This window comes from Netta rufina, assembly GCF_964035555.1.
Source record: "Netta rufina genome assembly, chromosome: 6".
Taxonomy (NCBI): Eukaryota; Metazoa; Chordata; class Aves; order Anseriformes; family Anatidae; genus Netta; species Netta rufina.
In genome coordinates this window covers 29,267,480-29,286,586 of record NC_140129.1, presented here as the reverse complement: position 1 = coordinate 29,286,586, position 19,107 = coordinate 29,267,480, and the positions used below count along the sequence as shown (strand labels likewise).

The 19,107-nt window shown below is 36.4% G+C and overlaps 1 protein-coding gene across 1 annotated transcript in view; it reads left to right on the top strand.

The window, feature by feature from the left end:
• THSD7B (thrombospondin type 1 domain containing 7B) overlaps positions 1-19,107 on the top strand; it is a gene marked incomplete at both ends in the record, with an annotated part of 259,689 nt that overhangs the window by 127,892 nt on the left and 112,690 nt on the right. Inside the window, 2 exons of the mRNA XM_084289684.1 lie at positions 564-696; positions 1,793-1,896. Coding sequence (XP_084145810.1) covers positions 564-696; positions 1,793-1,896 — 237 coding nt within the window. The remainder of the gene's footprint in view (positions 1-563; positions 697-1,792; positions 1,897-19,107) is intronic.

Sequence of the window (19,107 nt, the reverse complement as noted above, 5' to 3'; positions counted from 1 at the left end):
AACTGCATTCTGTACCACAGATTGTGAACTGTGTTTCCAGATGCATTGACCTTGTGCATAATTCAGGCTAAGCAGAGAATTAGCCTCTGTTGGTTGCGATAGTTTTCTTATCAGGAAGTTATCACCTATAATTTCTAGACACAGACAGATGGAAGCAGCCTGAGACCACCAGAATATGTTTTCAAGAACAAAATCTTCCATTGTAACAGGTTTCTTTTTCTTTTTCTTTTTTTTTTTTTTTTCCCTTGCTCAGGTGTTTAAGCATTCGCTCATAGCTATTTTCTTGTCTGATTTGATGTTCTGTAAAAAAGCCATTTCTGATGCATCTCTTAAGCTGTTAAATTATCAACCTTCCAGGTGCTGCTCTGCTGAACTATTTGTAATTTTAAAGCTTTTGATCCAATGTACCATTCCCTCGCTTCTTTGTCAGGGGTCATGAGAGCCAGAGGGCTCACAATTTCAGAATATAAATGTAACGCGAGGATGTTTTTATCCAAGACAGCTAGATCACTAACAGAGGTTGCCAACTGTGTCTGGAAACCATTTTTTTCTTTGTTTTACAGGCAATGCTACAGCAGTTAAGCAATCCCGGTACAGGATTATCATTCAGGATGCTGCCAATGGGGGACATGCATGCCCAGACACCTTGTATGAAGAAAGAGAATGTGAAGATATTCCCATCTGTCCAGTGTATAGGTAAAAAAGATTAGCTTTGAATCAGTTTCTTGCTAGTGGGTTTCCAGTTCTCTAGAAAGTAATCTTGTTGGATCATCCTGCACAATTTTCACTGGAAAATGACATAGAACTGGAAAATGTGAGGTTATAATAATAACACGATTAGTAATAACAATACGTAAATAGTAATTTTTGCAAAATACGTAAAAGTAGAGATCAAGTTGGAGTTTTGAAATTATCTGGCTTCATCAGAATGAGCACCAACAGACACAGCTCCTGAAAATGGTAACTTCAGGGTCTGAAGTGTTTAAGGATAGTTTTACTGGGAACTCCCCCCTCAAAGTACCTAAAAATCAATGCAAGCTATTTTGGTACCACAGGCACTCAACTGCCTTAATCATAATTGTATGCTTATTGCAGAAACAGTCTTCTCCCCTGATGCTCTCACTCCAGTGAATAATATGCACTTTAAAAATTTCTGATTAGACAAATAGTACAATAGGGCAATTACTCACCACTCTCATTAAAATTCTATGACCCATCTGTTATACAATGTTAGTAAATAGAAATGTATTATATCTATGCATATAAATCTTCAAACCACACATCCAGTAGCACATAGACTCAGAGCAGAGCAGGCAACTGAACATGGGGACAAAGCAGGAGCCGAAACATTCAGCTCTGCATGGCACTGTACTGCACAGCGCTATAGAAAGCTACTGTCTTGCATTCCTGGCTGACACACATCATGGCACAGAAAGCAGCAGATTGTGTAAAGCATCAGACATGTGAGAATGGGGTTGCAGGAAGAGAGTCTGATTTCAAAGCTCACTGAATCTGTTGTTTATTTTGTGACTTTGAGTTACACCCCTAAGAAATAAAAGGAAATATGGTGGAAGGATGGTGTGGCTTTCTAGAAGGTGAGCCTTAAGTCTGAATTTCAGTTCACAATGCTTATTTCAGGTCTGATTAAAGCTTTTGTTGTTGTTGTTGCTGTTTTTCCTTGAGCCTCTGCAGTATATCATCATCTGTATCTCAGCTTTCAGAAGTTTTTGTCTGGACTTATGAATTGTTTTCCAATTTTAGCTACTTAAGTGTTGACCTTTTCGTCTCATAGGTGGAAGACCCATCGATGGAGTCACTGTATACTGGTACCAGATTCAGTGAGACAGGGTGTGCTGGGATATAATGAGGCGTGTGGACATGGTTTGCAGTCAAGGGGTAAGCTTTCTCCATGCAACCTCGAAATATTTAAGGCAATGGAGGGTGACATTTAAGAAGGGTCTTTACAATTTTACAGTAGCCCATTTGGAAACAGTGACTTCAAGGGTAAAATAAAGTGTTTTGGGAAGTGGATTCATTATATAGCTTTGCTGCTGTACTGAAAGCTAAAGTACCAGTAACATGATAGTTTACTAGGAGTACAGGGATGGCTTTATGCTGGGTATTCATGTATCCGTACAGTAAGTACCCTTGTTCTTCTGCCTAAAGATGAAGTATGTGGGCTTTGAAAGAACTATCTATCTATAGATCTCTGTGAAGTAATCCATTCTTGGCACTAAAAATGGAAAGGATAATTTCCTCATGATTTTAAATTTTGCTAATAATTTGCCTGAGGCCTGATTTTTACTAGGACTATTTGAGGAGTTCAGTGTGGGTAAAGGCTTTGGGCTCCTGCCCTTTGTGTGATTAAGCACTTGGAAAATACAGTGATCCAATTGTCTGAACAAAAGCGTTAAGAAAAATTTCACTATTCAGAGTATGTGATCGGAGTCTGTAGCAGTTCCTGCAGATGGCTTGAGATGTGACTGTTATCAGTCTGCTGAAAAATCTAATAAAACCTTTAACAAAAGGTTATTTTTATTGAAAAAAGATTACTATACAGGTATGCTAACTGAAGAAACTTGACATAATAATTTACTCCTTCACAAGGTTAGAAACTATTCTTTAAAGATGAACTGAATTTCTTACATAATCTGGAAACAAAGGAAAAGAAAGAGAAGCCCTGACACTATGTGGGCTGCATCTGAAAGAATAAATGTTTTAAACTACAATTCAAAGGAGTAAATAACTTTAGCTAGGTTTTGACCACAAGCCTATGCATACGGTTTTCAAAGAGAACTCCGTAAATTGAGATGTCATAAAATGTATTTCTGAATCTCCATGTGAAGGGAAGGTAATCTTCAGTAAGTGCACGAACTTTTTATTAATCTTACTCTGACAGAATTTGAAGCATAATAGAAAAGTATTTTGCTTATTTTTGCTCTGTGGAGAGCTCTCCAGCAATTAAGGAGGCTATGTAGTGTTTTGGGGTAATCATGGGAAAGGAATCTCACAGCCTGGTGGGTTTAAGCAAATTTTGCTTCAGTGCCAGGTTCACTTTTTATAATTAGCTGAAGTTTTCACAACAGCTCCGATTTTCATAATTGCGTGATGTGATAGAACCAATCTGCTAGGCACTACTGAGGATGAATGAAGTTTCAGGAAAATGAGTTTTCAGATGAAATGCATGGAAGATTTTTGAGACATCTCAAAACAAGAAAACTCCTACAAACAAGAGGAGTGATGTCTGCGGAGCAGGCAGCTGAAACCAAGCTGCTAACTGATGAAGTCGCTTCTGAAAAACAAGCTGGTGGACTTTCGGTGATTCTGCACCTGATCTGTAAAAGTGTTTAGTAAGGGAAACTTTCAAAAATCTTATGTTTGAACCTTGTCTTGCTACCTGAACTTTTCAAGAGCAGCTAGCATGTGTGAAGAGGTGCTGTGTTAACAAACTGTCATGGAGTAGCCATTTAGACAAAGGTGGCACGTGCTTACACACCCTGCAGGATGTCTTCCAGCATGTAGACCTCAGCGCTGGAGGACTTCTGAATTTATCATTCTTCACTATGAAGGCAGCCTTTGGAGGTTTTTTGAAATAATATATGAGGCAAGTCCAGAGAGTTGGCTTTTTTCAACCTGGAAAATGGGAGTGGGGATGCAGTCACACTTCTTCCAGAAGGGCATAATAAAAAAACAGAAGAAACTATCGTAAGTTGTCCCAGATTGCTTAGGAAGGCTGCAGGTGCACTGGAGATGCTTAAAACTCAATTGAATAAGGACCTGAGCAATCTTCTCCAACTTTTAGGTCCATCCTTCTTTGAGAAGGCATTGGACCTCCAGATGTCCCTTCCACCCCAAATTATATAGTATGATTGTGTCAGTCTATAGAATTCTCTTGAGGATAAACTGTGCCATCAGTGTAAGAACTCTAGGTGTTATAGTTTTATGCTGTCCTTCAATATTCATGTATCCTACAACAGCTTGCATTTGAGGCATCACCAGTATTCTACACAGTAACTGGCTTGCATAGTGTGTCAGTCTTTAGCTAGTAAATGCTTATTCTTCAAAGAGTATTTATATGAATTTGCCCAACCTCTTTTTTACTATACAACAGCTATTACCCTTTCAGCACTGAAGATAATCAGGCACAGAACATCCACTTTAGAAATTTTTTTCTTTCATTGTCCATGTCCTGACTGTCATGTAAATAAGAGGATTTCAGTTTTCAGTGACTGTCAGGTCTGGCTAATTATAAAGGCATTGAATTAATATCAATTATTTCTAAAGAAAGAAAGTGTGTGTATGTGTATATGTTTAGAATATATTTAAAATATAACTGTGACTCTGATGAGGGAAAAGTAAGTCTGAAATGGCTTTCAAGCTCCATTCTTATGGCAGATTCTGATATAGATACTTACAGATCTTGTTCCATGAGTGTTTTCACTCAAATGGCACATGTAACATGCTGAAGATACTGGGATTTATTTGAGTAATGAACAGAATAGCCAAGGAGATGATGCCTCCCTGAAGCTGCAGTTTTCACAGCTTTATCTTGGAATGATGTTGCACTAATTAAAACAGCCTTTCATTTTGTGTATCACCTTCAGTAGACTAACTTATTCAGAAAACAGTCAGGCAGGTAAGAGGAAAATAGTGTTTAGAGCTAAGAAAAATACTTGTTATTTAAACTTCATTAAGGCATTATTTGCAAAAGAACGTGAGATGGGGCACTTGAGAATAAAACAGGGTAGGGATATTACTGTTGCTTGACAGTGACATAGACAACATTTCTAACAATAAATGAAAAGCTTTACAAGCTTTTCTATTGCTATATAGCTGTCATTTTCCTCGACAAGTGACTAATTTACTAGAAGGTGTCAAGACTGTGAGAAAATTGCTTCTGCTTCAGATGCCCTTTGGTGACTTTACTGTTCTCTGATGTTTGTGATGGAAGATCCTCCAGAAATGACCTCTCTCTTCAGTGCTGACATGATCAGCCATCTTAGACATTCACGTTTTTTGGGGGAAAAAATGTGTTGCTCATTACAAGGGATTGTTAACATTTAATTAGTGGATGGAAAGCCTGCTTTAAGCAAGTGTCTTTGAAGGCTGCTTCAAAAGCTATTGGATGAAGTAAATGGACATGTATTGAAGACCAGACTGATGTAATGAGGCTTTGCTTTAAAAAAATAGTCTTGGAAATACCTGACAACATGGTTATGAAAAAAGTAGTTACTTTCCAAAAGCAGGGAGAAGCTGCAGCAATGGAATATGTCATATCTTATTTTCTCCGGTTCCTGCCACATCTTAATAGTGATTCATTTGAGGGATTTGACCATATCTCTGCCCATTAAAAAAAGGGATATGTCCATCTCTGAGCTGTAAGTCCCAGTTGGAAGAATACAGAAGTGCAATGACATGAAGCAGAAAATTAACACAAAAGCAAATACTCTTAGAGAATAATTTAATGATTTGTGTACAGTGAAACAACAACAAAACCACCAATGCCATAATGAGAAACTACTACTCTGCTTTGGAAGAAGTGCACTCTCCCTGGCTAACCTGAGGTGACGGTGTGGACTAATACTGGATGGCCTCCTTGTGCATCTTAGAACATTTTTTTCTGGAATGCTGTACTGTCAGACCTTGTATGATGTACTTCTTTTGTCCATTAACAAGGTTGTAAATTCATACCACATCAGATTTGCTAAGATAGTTGTTGATATAGATATATTTCAGTACAAAAGTTCATATATGAATTGGCAATGAAAAATTGGGAATGCAGGAACCACTGGGCTCAAGGAATTTAGGATTCTTTTCTCCTTCATTGCAGGTTTCTGCAAACTCATTTGGAGTTTGCAGTTTGTAGTCAGTAGCTCCATCCAACATTAGCTTTGCGTGGTAGAACATTGGCAACTTGAGCCTTATTCTGGGTGATACTGAGGATTTGATAGGTTTGTCATTATATATTTCTATTTTTGTTTGTTTATTTTTCCTGATGGTGCTGGTCTAGGGACACAATGGTAATTGGTGGTTGCGGGGAAATGACTGGGAGTGTGGACTCGGGAGCACAGCAAGCAGAACGTGAGTGCTAGTGCTCTTGGCCAATATCACTGTCTGGAAGACACCTGCTTGTCAGCTGGTAGCACTGATAGCATATAGCTGAGGGAGAAATAATTACCAGGGTAAGGACAGGAGCTGGGTTTTGTTAGTGATGTATTTGAAAGGGTTTGTGAAGTGAAGTCTGTCTAGGATCAACATTCAGGGGTAGTCTTTCCAGGATGCTATCAGTTGCATCTCTGCAACTTCGCCAATGTAGCCATTCTGCGTCATACTGCAAATTCATGCAGTACATGTTATCTGTATTTTTATTTCCTTGTCACTGATACTGCAATTTGCAGCTTACAAACACATGGGGAGTAATAAGGTGATAAGAAGCAACCAAAATAGAATAGATTTACTATTATTTGTTCTTGATAATCTGATTTCTTTCCTTGGCAAGGCGGCTTGCTGAGGGTTGGCAGTAAGGTAAGTGGGAAGCAGGACATATTTCCTTGACTTTAGGAAGACTTTGAGTCCAGTCCCACGTGATAGTCTCCCACAGGGTATTTAAGTTCAGAAATTCAAGTTGTATAAATTGGAGAATGCTCTGAAATCAGTACGACCTAGAGAAATGCACGATGAAATGGTTGTGCAAAAATAATTTCAAAGCTCTGTTATCAGCTGTTTGCTGTCAACCAGGAAGGCCATTTCAAATGTCATCACACCCGCCACATGTACGCTTGGCTGTCTTCACTGTTTTCACTAACAGTGTGTATAATGAAATAGAGAGTACAAGTATAACACATCTGGGTAATCACAAATTGTAGGTTGTGAATACTTTGAACTGCAAGCCAAAAAATTCAAGTTGGATAAATTTGAGAATGTTCTGAAATCAGTGAAGTGAAATTTTCAGTAAAGAAAAAAAATGTGTAGCAGTTACACTGTGTAGAAAGACAGGCAGCAGTGCTGCAGAGGTGAGTGTTGAATTGAGTTATGGACTATGAGTTAGTAGCATTATGCTGTTGTAAAAAAAAAAAAAAAAAAAAAAAAGGTACGCATCATTAAATCATCTATGTCTTATATTTTATTTCTTATCTCCAGCCTCCTGAAATTGATTTTTCTAATTCCTAAAATAGAATATTTTAACAGGTAATCCTCACTTTTATTTCTGTTCAGTTATGTTTTCTGCCACTGTAAATGATGACAAACAATTAAGATCAAATACAAACATCAAACCTTTTCTTAATTAATTCTAATTCCTTGTTTATCAACAGAATCAAAATAGATTAGGAATTTTATTTTTCTTCCAAAATATCCCATTTTCATTCATCAGAAAAAAATAGTTATTTGTGAGTCTAAACTCTGGTGAATATTAGTGAATGATTTTAAATCTCTTGAATTTAATGAAATTTTATCCTTGATTTTACACTTGAAAATTATTTACAGTCTTTGTGAACTATGCATGAACTGTGCACAGGAATTCGGAATTCAAGAGATTTATCATGACAATATGGATGTTTTACTACGTAAATCTGGATTGTTTGTATCTAATTTCTACCAGTTTACCTTTATGATCTTTAAAGTATTTCCCAAAGTCTGTGTGTAATTCTGGATTTGATAGTTTCATACAAAAATGTGTGATAATGTTTCACAAAGAGGAAAACAAGGAAAAAATTGAGGAGGAGACATCAATACAAAATTAAAAAAAAAAATCATTTGGAAAAGCTGTGTGTATGTATTCTTAGCCTTTCCTACAGTAGCAGAGTGAGGAAAGTTTCTGCTCACAGGCAGGTTTTTGATGGGATGTATTTGAGTTTGGGCTCAAATAGAGCCAAATTGGGTTAGAATTGACCAGTAGCAGAGAGGAAAGGGCAGATGTTGACTAGGTGAGATGCGGTGGATAAATCACTCTGAGCATTTGTGGCTGACTGAGATTTCTGCAGTTTAATTTTGAGATCTAACATTACCTACTTGTGTAGAGATCGTCCTGAGCCCCTTTCTGAAATCCTGATGACTTAGCTGAATTGTCTGTGTAAATATTTGCATGGCTTTTTTGATGGCTGCAGCAGGTAAAGTAATAGTTTGGGGAATTGAAATTAGTCCATGTATTGTATCACATCCCACTGATTTCCAGGTCATGTTTTCTTGTAGACCAATTTTTTTTTACTTTGGACTCAGTTGATAGGACAATGGGTAAAAAGATTGATACCGATTTTCCAGTGACAAGTTGCTGACAAGAGAATGATAGTGGACTACCCTCCTTTTTTATGGGAGATGTCAGCAGACATCATAAGACACTTAAAACACTGCTACTATATTTCAGTCTAGGTCTTGTCCAGCTTCTATCTCAGGTATATCTACTGTAAGAGTATTTCATGGGCAGTAGGAGAATTGGCATGACCTTACTTTATAGATGCTAACTAATAGCAAGAGAGACTCCAACTCATTCTGTCACTGTAGCCTTATGCCAGCAAAACACAAAAACTAAGGAGGCTCTTATGAGAATTTGTCCTGACAGTAATCTACAGTGCAACATTTTATCCAAAGGCAATTCAGTATTCTGTAGACTTTCCATAAAATAAAGATGATGAAGTCTGTGTCAGATAAATTATATGTATTTGATTTCCTTCAAAAATAGGACAATATATTCTACTCTATACAAGGAAACAAGCAGGCTTTCTAGCTTAACTCTGCACTGTTCCTATCTGATAAACAAAACAGGAACATCAGCATCTTAGTACCACACGCAGCATTTATTTTCTGGGAAAAAAAAAAAAAAAAAAAAAAAAAAGAAAAGAAAAAAAAGTCTTGATAAGTAGAAGTCTTTTGAAGCCAGAAGGCATAAACACTGAAAATGTATATTACAAGCATGTACCAATAGAGGGATTGTTAAAAGATCAAAATAATGAGAAGTAAAGCAGAGGAACATCAAAGCTTTCCAGGCTATGTATTTCTGCCTTGATTAGGAGGAAGGAGGGAAGAAGGGGGAAAAGAAGGCTTTAGATCAATAGGAAGTGGCCCAATCACCTCAAAGTCAAAGGCAGCACCATTCAAATGTGTACAATTTACAAGAATTGCTAGAGCATCTCAATCATAAAAGTCCCAAATGATCTGACAGCACTCACACCATATTTAGCAGGTACACATAAAGAGTCAAGATCATCTTATCTGAAGGAAACTCCTTTTAAAATGTAAGGGTAGATAGATTTTCATTTTGTCTTTCATCCCTCTGATTAAGTTCTGCTCTCTTTGGTCCTCCTAAGATTTCTTTCATCTAGTGTGTAGTCTCTATGATCTAAGAAACTATCTTTGGTGAAAGTCATTTTTGGGGTCCGTTTTTTAAATGATGAATTGTCATTAAACAGAGTATAGCAGATGAAAGTGGTCCAAGGAGAACCAAACTGTGCTGAGACTTACTCAGGAGGATGAAAGACATAATGAGAGACATAATGAAGAGCAATCTCTTCCTCCAACTGGAGACAGGCCCTTCCAATTACAACTTGTTTTAGCATCATCTTCCATTGATTTAAAATTCAGGCTATGAACTGTTGATTCAGACTTTTTGTACAAACCCGAGAAACTTCTCTTATATCAACAGCAGGCCTGGGTGGTCACACTTCTTGTTTTGTGCAGAGGGTGTTATAAATTATAACTGAAACCTTTCTGTGACCATGGATTGTTTGTAAGTAGACCTGATTGTGCAGCTTTGTCTGCTACTTTTCAAAAATACAGGAGCCATTTTGCTCTAAAACTCTGTGTTTTGATGACTTAGAACCTGAAACAAGAGGGTTTATAATCCTTCATATTTTATATGAGTTCATGTAACTGTCACTGTAACTAGTTATAAATATATAGTTATATATATATATATTTTTTTTCCCGTGTTCCTTTTGCCTCTTCTGTGTCTAGTATACTGTAGTTCTATGAATTAACCCTGCAGTGTGTAAACCATTTCACTTTATTGGTGATTTTCAATTAAATTGAATTATCCTTTGTTCATGAGACAATTGAGTCTATTTTGGTCACTTTTGTGTTTGCTATTTTATACAGCACTTTCATGTCCCTCTGGCTCACATCCATGCTGTAGACAGTCCCATTCCATACTGATATAGATCTACTTTTGATTTTATAATTTTTTAATTTCCTTCTTGTTATGCTGTTTACAAATCCAAAGATAGTTCATGCTAAAGCCATTCTGGTTCACAGGAAAATTGTTAAAAATTCATCTGAGCTGCCCATGATAAGATCCACCTTCTCTGGAAATGGCCTGAAGGAGAACTTTTCTTCAAATAGGCTCTTTAAACTGGAGACCTTAAAGCATGACCAAAAAATAAGTAAGTTTATTAAAAAGCTTTTATACTCCTGGTTGTTGGAAAAACATTAGAGATGCTTTTCTCTGAGCCATTACCACAGTAATGTCATCTTGTCCATAATGATCTCAGTCAAGTGGAATAACAAGTTCTACAAATTCTGGAGACATTATGTGGGAGGATAAAGACAGGATATGTATTCTTACAGCATGGTGGTACACAAGATACTTAGTTTGGTATTTATTTTACCTAGTTGAAGAAATGGTTGGTTCTGGGTTGAAACGCTGATGCTACTTATGTCAATGAAATATTAGAGGACTTTGTCAATTTTGTGGGAAACAAAACAAAAATTAAGCAAAAACCAACCAACCAACCAATAAACAAACAAGCAAGCAAACAAACAACCCAACTATTGGTGAAAGGAAAAATAGAGACGTTGAAAGGAATGGAAAATTCTGTTCTTGGCAGATATTGTTTGTTGTTACGCTGCTAAAGTTTGCCCTGTCTAAGGACTTTTTGTTAGAGAAGCTGAGTAAAAGTTGCATTTTGCATTTTTCCTTGTTCTACATCAGTTAGGAAACACTTATTAGAAATTATTGTCAGATTTCTTTAAATAATTAAACTGTGGTATTGAACATGAATATTAGAATCCTAAATGACAGAGCTCATCAGTGTCGCATACTGTAAATCTTCAAGCACAAGATATGTTAATAGTGGCATGCCACAAAGGTGCAAAATGAATCCTGATGTCATGTTCATTAAATGTGGACTTGTATATTTATGTTACTCCAACTGAAATTGAGGTTTTAGACATGAATTTTTCAGTTTCAGAATACATGAATAACCATGGCTTAAACTGCCTTTCAAAAATCCCACAACCTTACTGTCAAACAGGTGCAGTAAAATGGCAGTATGGTAACTGGAAGTGACGAGAACACTTATGAAATGCTTGTACTTATGCAAATACTTCAAGTAACTGTGAAGTGGTCAGTATTTCCTACATTTTCTTTACACATTCAGTGCTGCTCTTTTTTCTTGGCACCATTTCTAAAGATGTTCACGTCACTATGTTCTGCCTGCCCTGGAAAGAAGATTAATTGATATATCCTTTTTTTTTTTTTTTTTTTTTTTTTTTTTTTTTTAATAGCCTTTCTATATTAGGAAGAAACAGTGGTTTCTAGCACATAGAGAATATCCATTGGGATAGAAGTTTTCTTTAATGTTCAAAAATATATTAAAAAAAATCTAAGCACTTTCCAAAGCTGTTTGATTATTGCAGCATTAATGCTTCTGAGCATTCTTTCTGTTCAAAACAGCCCCTTCTTCCCTTTCATTAACAGTATTGTCATTGAACTGCTTCTCAAAGGATTCAGAAGAAGATTCAGTCTTCCTTATATTATAATAAATCAAAAGAAACTTCATCCAAAAAATTGGAATTCCACTGGAATAAAATTACTACACAAGAAAAAGCCATCTCTATATTTTGATGGCAATAGATAGTAATGAAAAAATGTCATCTCCTAACAAAGATTTTTCTAAAGTCAATTTTTTTTTCCTGGCAGCCACTGGTTTTGCCTAGTGCGTGAAGCATTTATTAAAGGATTTCTGATATTGGCTTTGTGAAATAAGGAAGGTATGGAATAATATATTCTGATATTTTACAGGTTTTTCCCAAAGTAGGGTATTTTGTAATGTCAAATTTGGATCTCGAATGTGAAGCCCTGTAGGAAATGTGACTTCCTACCACTTTTCTGGGTAATTCTAACATCAGTACTGTCGTTCCTTTTTGACAGTCCCCAGAAGTTTCAGTCCTGTGATCATATATTTATTTTCTTTGATATGTACCCCAAGGTGATGGAAATTTCTTCGAGTTATCTCTTTTCTGGTATCTCTTGGATATTAACTTTCTGTATCTTTGTTTCTATCCCAGTGTTTGTGTTGGCAAAAGAAACGCTTGAACTAGAGCTATGCTATATGAGGGAATCTAACCAACCTATTAAAATGTAATAGGCTTGTCGGAGGCCATCTACTTCAGCATTTGTTTAATCCAGGGTGAAGTAGATCAGCATGTCCTCAAGGGATGTATTACGTGACAGAGCAGCACTCCCAACCGCTGCCGTGTGATAAGAATATATGGGCTTCCATAGCCTTTGCCCTTGCTGACCACGAGCCTTCACTGCTGGCTTATTTTGTTCCTTTTGCTCTGAGAGGATATCTTAATAATAGGTACTTATTAATAAAATTTGAGAAAATCAAGCATGATTTGGTCTGTAGTACTGAGCAGATAATGTGTAGACATTAACTGCTGACAGGGCCTGAAGGATTTAACTCTTCTGTTGCATTCTGACACCATAGCTTGTGATGTGGTCTTTACACACATCATCTCTGGGGTACATTGGGACATTTATTTCATTCATCGAGGCAAATCAGACGTACTCTGTTTGTGAGAAGTTGCTTTGACCAGCAGGTGCTTTTCAGTTCCACTTTGAAATGATCAGGTAATGGAGCACACAAAATTCACTGCCTGCAAGATGGATGGGTTTTGTGCAGGCTGCATTGCTGGTGAAGTTGCATGTGAACAAACCTCCAAACAAACGGGAAATACATTTGTGCTTTAAAATAAATAGATATTTTCAGTGCGTAGTTTCACGGAGTATAAATTTTCATGTAATCTAAGCACATCTGCTCATAATAATTAACTTCTGTGGCATATGAAAGGAAAAGCTACATCAGCTCTCTGGTATGATGAGATGGATTGCTTGCTGTCTGTTCATCATAATGATTAATTGTAGCATTTATATGAAAATGGCTGCTCTTTATTCATTTTTGTTTTTAGATCATGTACCTTGCTTTTTTTTAAATCTTATTTAAATGTAAATACTCTGAAAATCCTGTATGAAAGCATAAACTTTCCAATTTTAAGTGCTTTGATGAGAAACCAGGCAAAAATGTGTCTCTGCTTAAATTGCCTTATCTGAAGACTTTGAAAGATGCCTGTCTTCCTAGTTACATGAATTTCACAGGTAAACGTAAATATAAAAAACAGTAACCATGAAAGAAATCTAGAAGGACTATGGAATTTCAGTTGATTCCGAGGGCTGATGTTTCCAAGAGGCAAACTTAATAATACTGAAACATAACAGCAGTTTGCAGTGGGTCCTTTGGTTTTCAAAGTATTAAATATTTACAGTGAGGAAAATAATAACCTGTTGCCCTTCCAAAAATTACGTAGAATTAATTTATGGGCTGTAGTTTAGAAAATTTGAGTACGTGCTTTGTTGAATGTAAGCTTTCACATGTGCAGTGGAAGAAGTGATGGATGTATGAGTACAGCTATCAAGTAATGCTGGCCTGTCAAGTAGTTTGATCAGGGGACACAAACGATCCTATTGTATTTACTCCCAGTGCAGTCATCATCTTCTTCCATTACTTGAAAACAAGTTAATAAATGTGGTACAGGTAATCCCTGCTCTGGTTCCATTATTACTGTGTTTTGAAGTCTCAATTTTTTTTTTTCTTTATTGATAAGGTGATTCCACACCTGTCTGTGCAGTGCTCTGGATAAGCAATATGCCTCCTTCACACACAGCATCTCTGCAGTCAGCAGCAAAACTCATGGCATTTCCTTGAACAGAAACCCTACTCTAACTTCTGTCCAGAAGCGTTAACACCAGCAAATAACAGCTGGTGAACAAAGGCATCAAGGTGTGGAATTGGTCTGTCTGCCCTGCAGTGCTGACACGCAGTGCCATGTGAGGACTCCTAGACCCTCATATAGCAACTACATAAAGCAAACCTTTAGAAATCTCTGGCTAACCTATTTTATTTTTTTTTTTTCTTTTGGGTATAAAGATGAAGGAGGTCACTCACAAGTTTTTACCAGTGTTCAGTTTGTACACTAAGAATTGTGTAATCAAAAGAAATGATGTGTGGAGAGCATTTATTGAGTGAAAGTCTAAAACTCAGGTAATGTTGCAGTAGGTGTGAACAGAATTTAGCTTACAATTTAAAAATCTTTCAAGGTTGCTCAAATCATATTGATTAAATGATAAACAAAGTACTTGAAATCTCATGGTGAATGGCATAAGATCCCCGATCAAATTATACTGCAAACAGAGCACTGTAAAGGAAAACATCTTCCCCAGTTAGTTATGTCTTTTTTTTTTTTTTAAGGATTTCTTGTTAAAAATTCCATCCCAAGATTTTCTCAGAAGATAAACTAAACTCAACAAAGAAGTTAATGCAAAAATAAACTATTGCAAGGCATCAACAAACAGATACAGTAAGCAAATAAGCAATTTGTAGATAGAGAGTCAACATCACATGAAATGTTTATAAAGGTAATATTTAAGATCTCATAAAATCAAATTGTATTCAGATACAATAACAAAAGTCAGTAATAAAACAGCGGTGAATCAGGTCCAGAGAGAATCATAAAGCAAAAGGCTGTGTTCTGTTTCAGAGTTTTTTAGTGCTAAGCATACTATATATTTTTATGGCAACTCCACCCAATCTTTGCTTACCCAGTTACTCACTGTCGAGTGTGTGCATACAAATCAGACTGCTAAAGGCATGTGCTTTTTGATGCACTATAATTTAATTATTAAGAAAGCCATTTGGATGTCATTTAGGATTCATGGTGCTGAGCATTTTTAGGATTTTGTCCTCAAGGAAATAAGCTATTTCCTGTAGTAGTTTCAAACCACAGCATATGTAATGCTGTGTGTATAATGAGTGATCAGGGAAAATACTATGGAGCGAGGAGGGAGGTTAGGAGGAACTGGAGAGCTGTGTTTCCTTACAGCTCAGGAAATCCTGACTGCAGAGTCCTGGATTTTCTTTACATTTTACATGCACATTTACATACGCTTTACATGCAGCAGCTCTGCTGCATTTGGAGTCTTCTGGAAGTGCATCATTAAGGTTGTTAATGAAAATTTGAATTAATAATTTATTCCATCTTAATAGTGAACCATTAGGAACTACAGTCTCTACACAGTCTTCCTGCTAGTTTTTCTTCTACTCTGTACTTGCTTGCACAAAATTTTAGTTCCCTTTCCTTACCTTTATTTTTGTGTATTTCTATACCCCTTACCTTAAAATAAGTAAAATAACAGCACTGATACAGGCTAGTAGTGTTTCATGGCAAGTTGCACGTCCTCCATGAGATCTCAAAGATTCTCATCAAGTCTTTAAGTTTGCTAGAGCAAGGATTTCATTAGGATCTCCAATTTCAAAATACCTGGTTTAGCCTAGAAAGCTTTTTCCCTTGTAGAGGCCTCAGATTTTAATTTTGTTTTAGCTGCTAATTGTCACACTTGCAGGACTGCAGCTGATATGCTCGTTGAAGTGGGGGGCAAACTTTTTTTGGGCCTCTTTTTTTGCCAGGTGGGGCGGGAGGGCTGGAGGGTGTCTTGTCTGTCTCTACATTTACAGAAGGATCCTTTGTTACCTTTACTGCCCTTTGCTCATTGTGAATTATGTATGCTTGTGCTGCAGTCATCTTCTAATCCTCAGGAACTTGACCTAGTTTCCACCTTTCTTTGAGGGCACTGAATAGCTTTTGACTGAGTTTAGCTGAACTTTCTTGCTCCTGCTTATCCGTGGCTATGCCCAGTTCCTAATGAGACAGCTTTCACTTTGCCATTTGTTGTTTTTATAAGCTGCAAGCCTCTTTTATAAGCCCAGCCTCTCAGGACACCTCCCGTACCTTTAATAAATTTATATGAATGTATTCATCCACCTACCCATCCAAGCTGTTGTTACCTGTGTAATTTTATGGTCATTCTCTTTCATCCTCCCTCTACCCTGCTGTTTTGCATGGATTCCTCCTCGTGGCGTATGATCTCGCTGAGTAGACTTTACTCTGTGTCCTGCCCCCAAAACACCAGATTTTGCCAAATTCACCAGATCAGTCTCTGAATTCTGTGGACTTTCTGAGCTGTTCTGTGTTCCTGTAGCACCAGGTGGTGTGCCATGGATGGGTCCTGCTGCTTGCTCTCAAGTTCACCTCATTTAAGGCCCTTTGCCCAACACTGCATATATTCCTTTCCAATTGAACCATTGCCTGGGTAAACTACATGAATTTGCCTGTCAAGTTTTGGCTCTGTCAGGGTTTCACTCAAAGAAGTATGTAATGTGATAATAATATGAGAAGTAAAAATTATCAGTCTGTTTTTTAAGACTTTGTTGAGTACATATAGAATTATTGTGAACCTTCAATTACACTTCCTAAAGTATAATGTAGTTATTGTGGAAGAAAAAAACACAAAAAAAGGCAACCAAGACCTGTCCTGGGAAAGGCTACTTCATGATGGAAGAAACCTATTCTCTCAGGGCAGTTATTATATAATTACTCTCTATAGCAGTTATTCTGAAAGGAAAAGTCAAATACTGATAGCACTTGAGTGTTTGCTATTTAGTCAGCGTTTTTGTAGGTGATGCAAATTTTGTGTTGATAAAGGATAATTTTATTTTTGCAAGGGGTTATGTATAATGTGCTTTTTTTGAGTTCTAACTGAAGAGAACCACCATAATCATAACGGAAAGTATATTAAACTTCATATTAAACATATACTGTGAGAAAGGTGGGTTAGCATTTGAAACATAAAGAGTTAAACTCTTTCTCACTTCTCCTCAGTCTTTGCTCATTGTTTTGCTGGGAGAAGACTGTCAGTCTCGTGTCTTCTAAATGTATCCTGTGACCCTACCTCCAATGCATGCTTATTTTTTCTACAGTAATTTTATATAGCACTGTGAAATAGGCTTCTGTTATATTGGACAACATAGAATACAAGAATCTGTGCAAAACTTCATATGAATCCTGGCTATTTTGCTTGCTTACTGTGCTGAAAAACCTTGTAGTCTCATCAAGACTTCTGGTTTATTGATAGCAGGCACATCAGCATTGGCAGTTCATCTTCTTTTTCTCTTTATTAGAAAAACTTTCTGTATTTTTGTATTGAGTAGAGGAAAAAAAATCTGGGTTTGTGTTTGTAGTTTGTGTGAATATATATGTCAGTAGTTGCTGCTGCTCTCCAAAATTCTCATCCCACCCAGGACTTAATCTTGTGTTTTTGTGTTTTGTTTTGTTTTTTTCTTTTCTTTCTAAATTTCACTGGATTTTGACAGTTGTATGAGTACTTTGGAAGTGGGTTAAAGCTAAAATAGCCGTTTTATGCACTCCTTTATAATTTTCAGCAACTAGGCAACAACTTTTTTCTTTAAAAACAATATCTTGGTGTAATCAGTAATTTTACTAATAGTATGCTTCAATACATTTTCTTTACCTTTTGACAAATTGCATTGTTAATCTTGTACCTCCAATGTGTGGTACTTAATTCTGTATTCTACATGTAACCTTTAATTATTTTAACTGTTAGTTTTGATCCTTACGTGGAAGGCTGTGGAGATGTCTTTGTTTCACACACCTAATGCTTTATGAGATAAACAAGTAATTCATGCTTTGTTTTCTCTCTGGGCCACATAATGACCTAGTCATAATTTTTGAATCGGCTGTCAACACACATTAAATCAGAGCATCTATTTGAAACAGTAGTATTTCATAAGCTGCAAGTGACAGTTCATTATCTTATCTGTGAGAACTCCTTTATTCCTTCATCTTGCCTCAAAAACAATATCCCTGCAATTGAACTTTTGCTAAAAGTCAAGGTCACAGCTTTGGAATAAAGTTATGTATGAGAATTGCCTGTCTTCTATTGAAAATGTGAGTAAATCAAAAGTACTGATACGGTAATCTCAATCTACAGTATGTTCTCTTGTGTTTTGTTGAAACTAAAGGATACGAAGTTTTATTGGCTTTTTAAAACTGTTCCTTTTAGTGAAACTTCCTTGGAAAAGCCTCTTATTAATAAATCTAAATTGAGTTAACGCTATACACACACACAAAATCAGAAACAGCAGTAAATTGTAGCAGAAAGAGATATATATATGTGTGTGTGTGTATATATATGTGTATATAATAAAACCTGCAAGGAATGGAATTTATGTATGTATTTAGGTAGAAGTGTGACATCTACTTAAATTAAATTAGTTTAGGAAAATCTCTTAAGGTTTGCTGAAAGTCAGCAGAAATTCCCTCTACTTTCTGTTGGGTGTTTTCCTTGGAGGGTGCTGGGAAGGGGAGAAGAAGGGAATATTTTAATTAGAAAGCCACCATTTTTCCATGGATTTATCATTTTTTCATGGTATGAATGTCATGAAAGGGACTGTCCTAATGTGGAAGAATGATGCCATTTGGTTTCATTTGATTAAAGGAAGCTGGAAAACAACTTCACATTTGATTATACAAACTGCAAGTTCATGTACAATGTAATGAGAGGAATCTCCCAGAAATCTATTTCAATTTGTGAACTAATTTTGGTTTGGTATTGTCATATGTCTTGCTAACATGTCAAAAATCATTATGAGTTTGTAATTATTTTATAGAGTGTAACAAAAAATTAGACTCTTTGTAACCTTTTAATTATTGCAGTAACTTCAACTTCTGCTTACAATTTGACATTATGACATTGAAAATTATAGTCAATTTTTTCATACTTTTGAACAAAAGTCTTTGTTTGACTTTTGGCCTGCTGCAAGGGTTCATTTAATGCTTCCTAAAAATGATATTCCAAACTTTAAAGGTTGTTTATACTGCAGGTGATTAAGGCTTTCTCAGTCCTTCTGTGTTTCTGTGTGAATCACAAACCATTTGCTCCTGGAGGAGATTCAGTTTTAAGAAAATTTCTGCATGGAT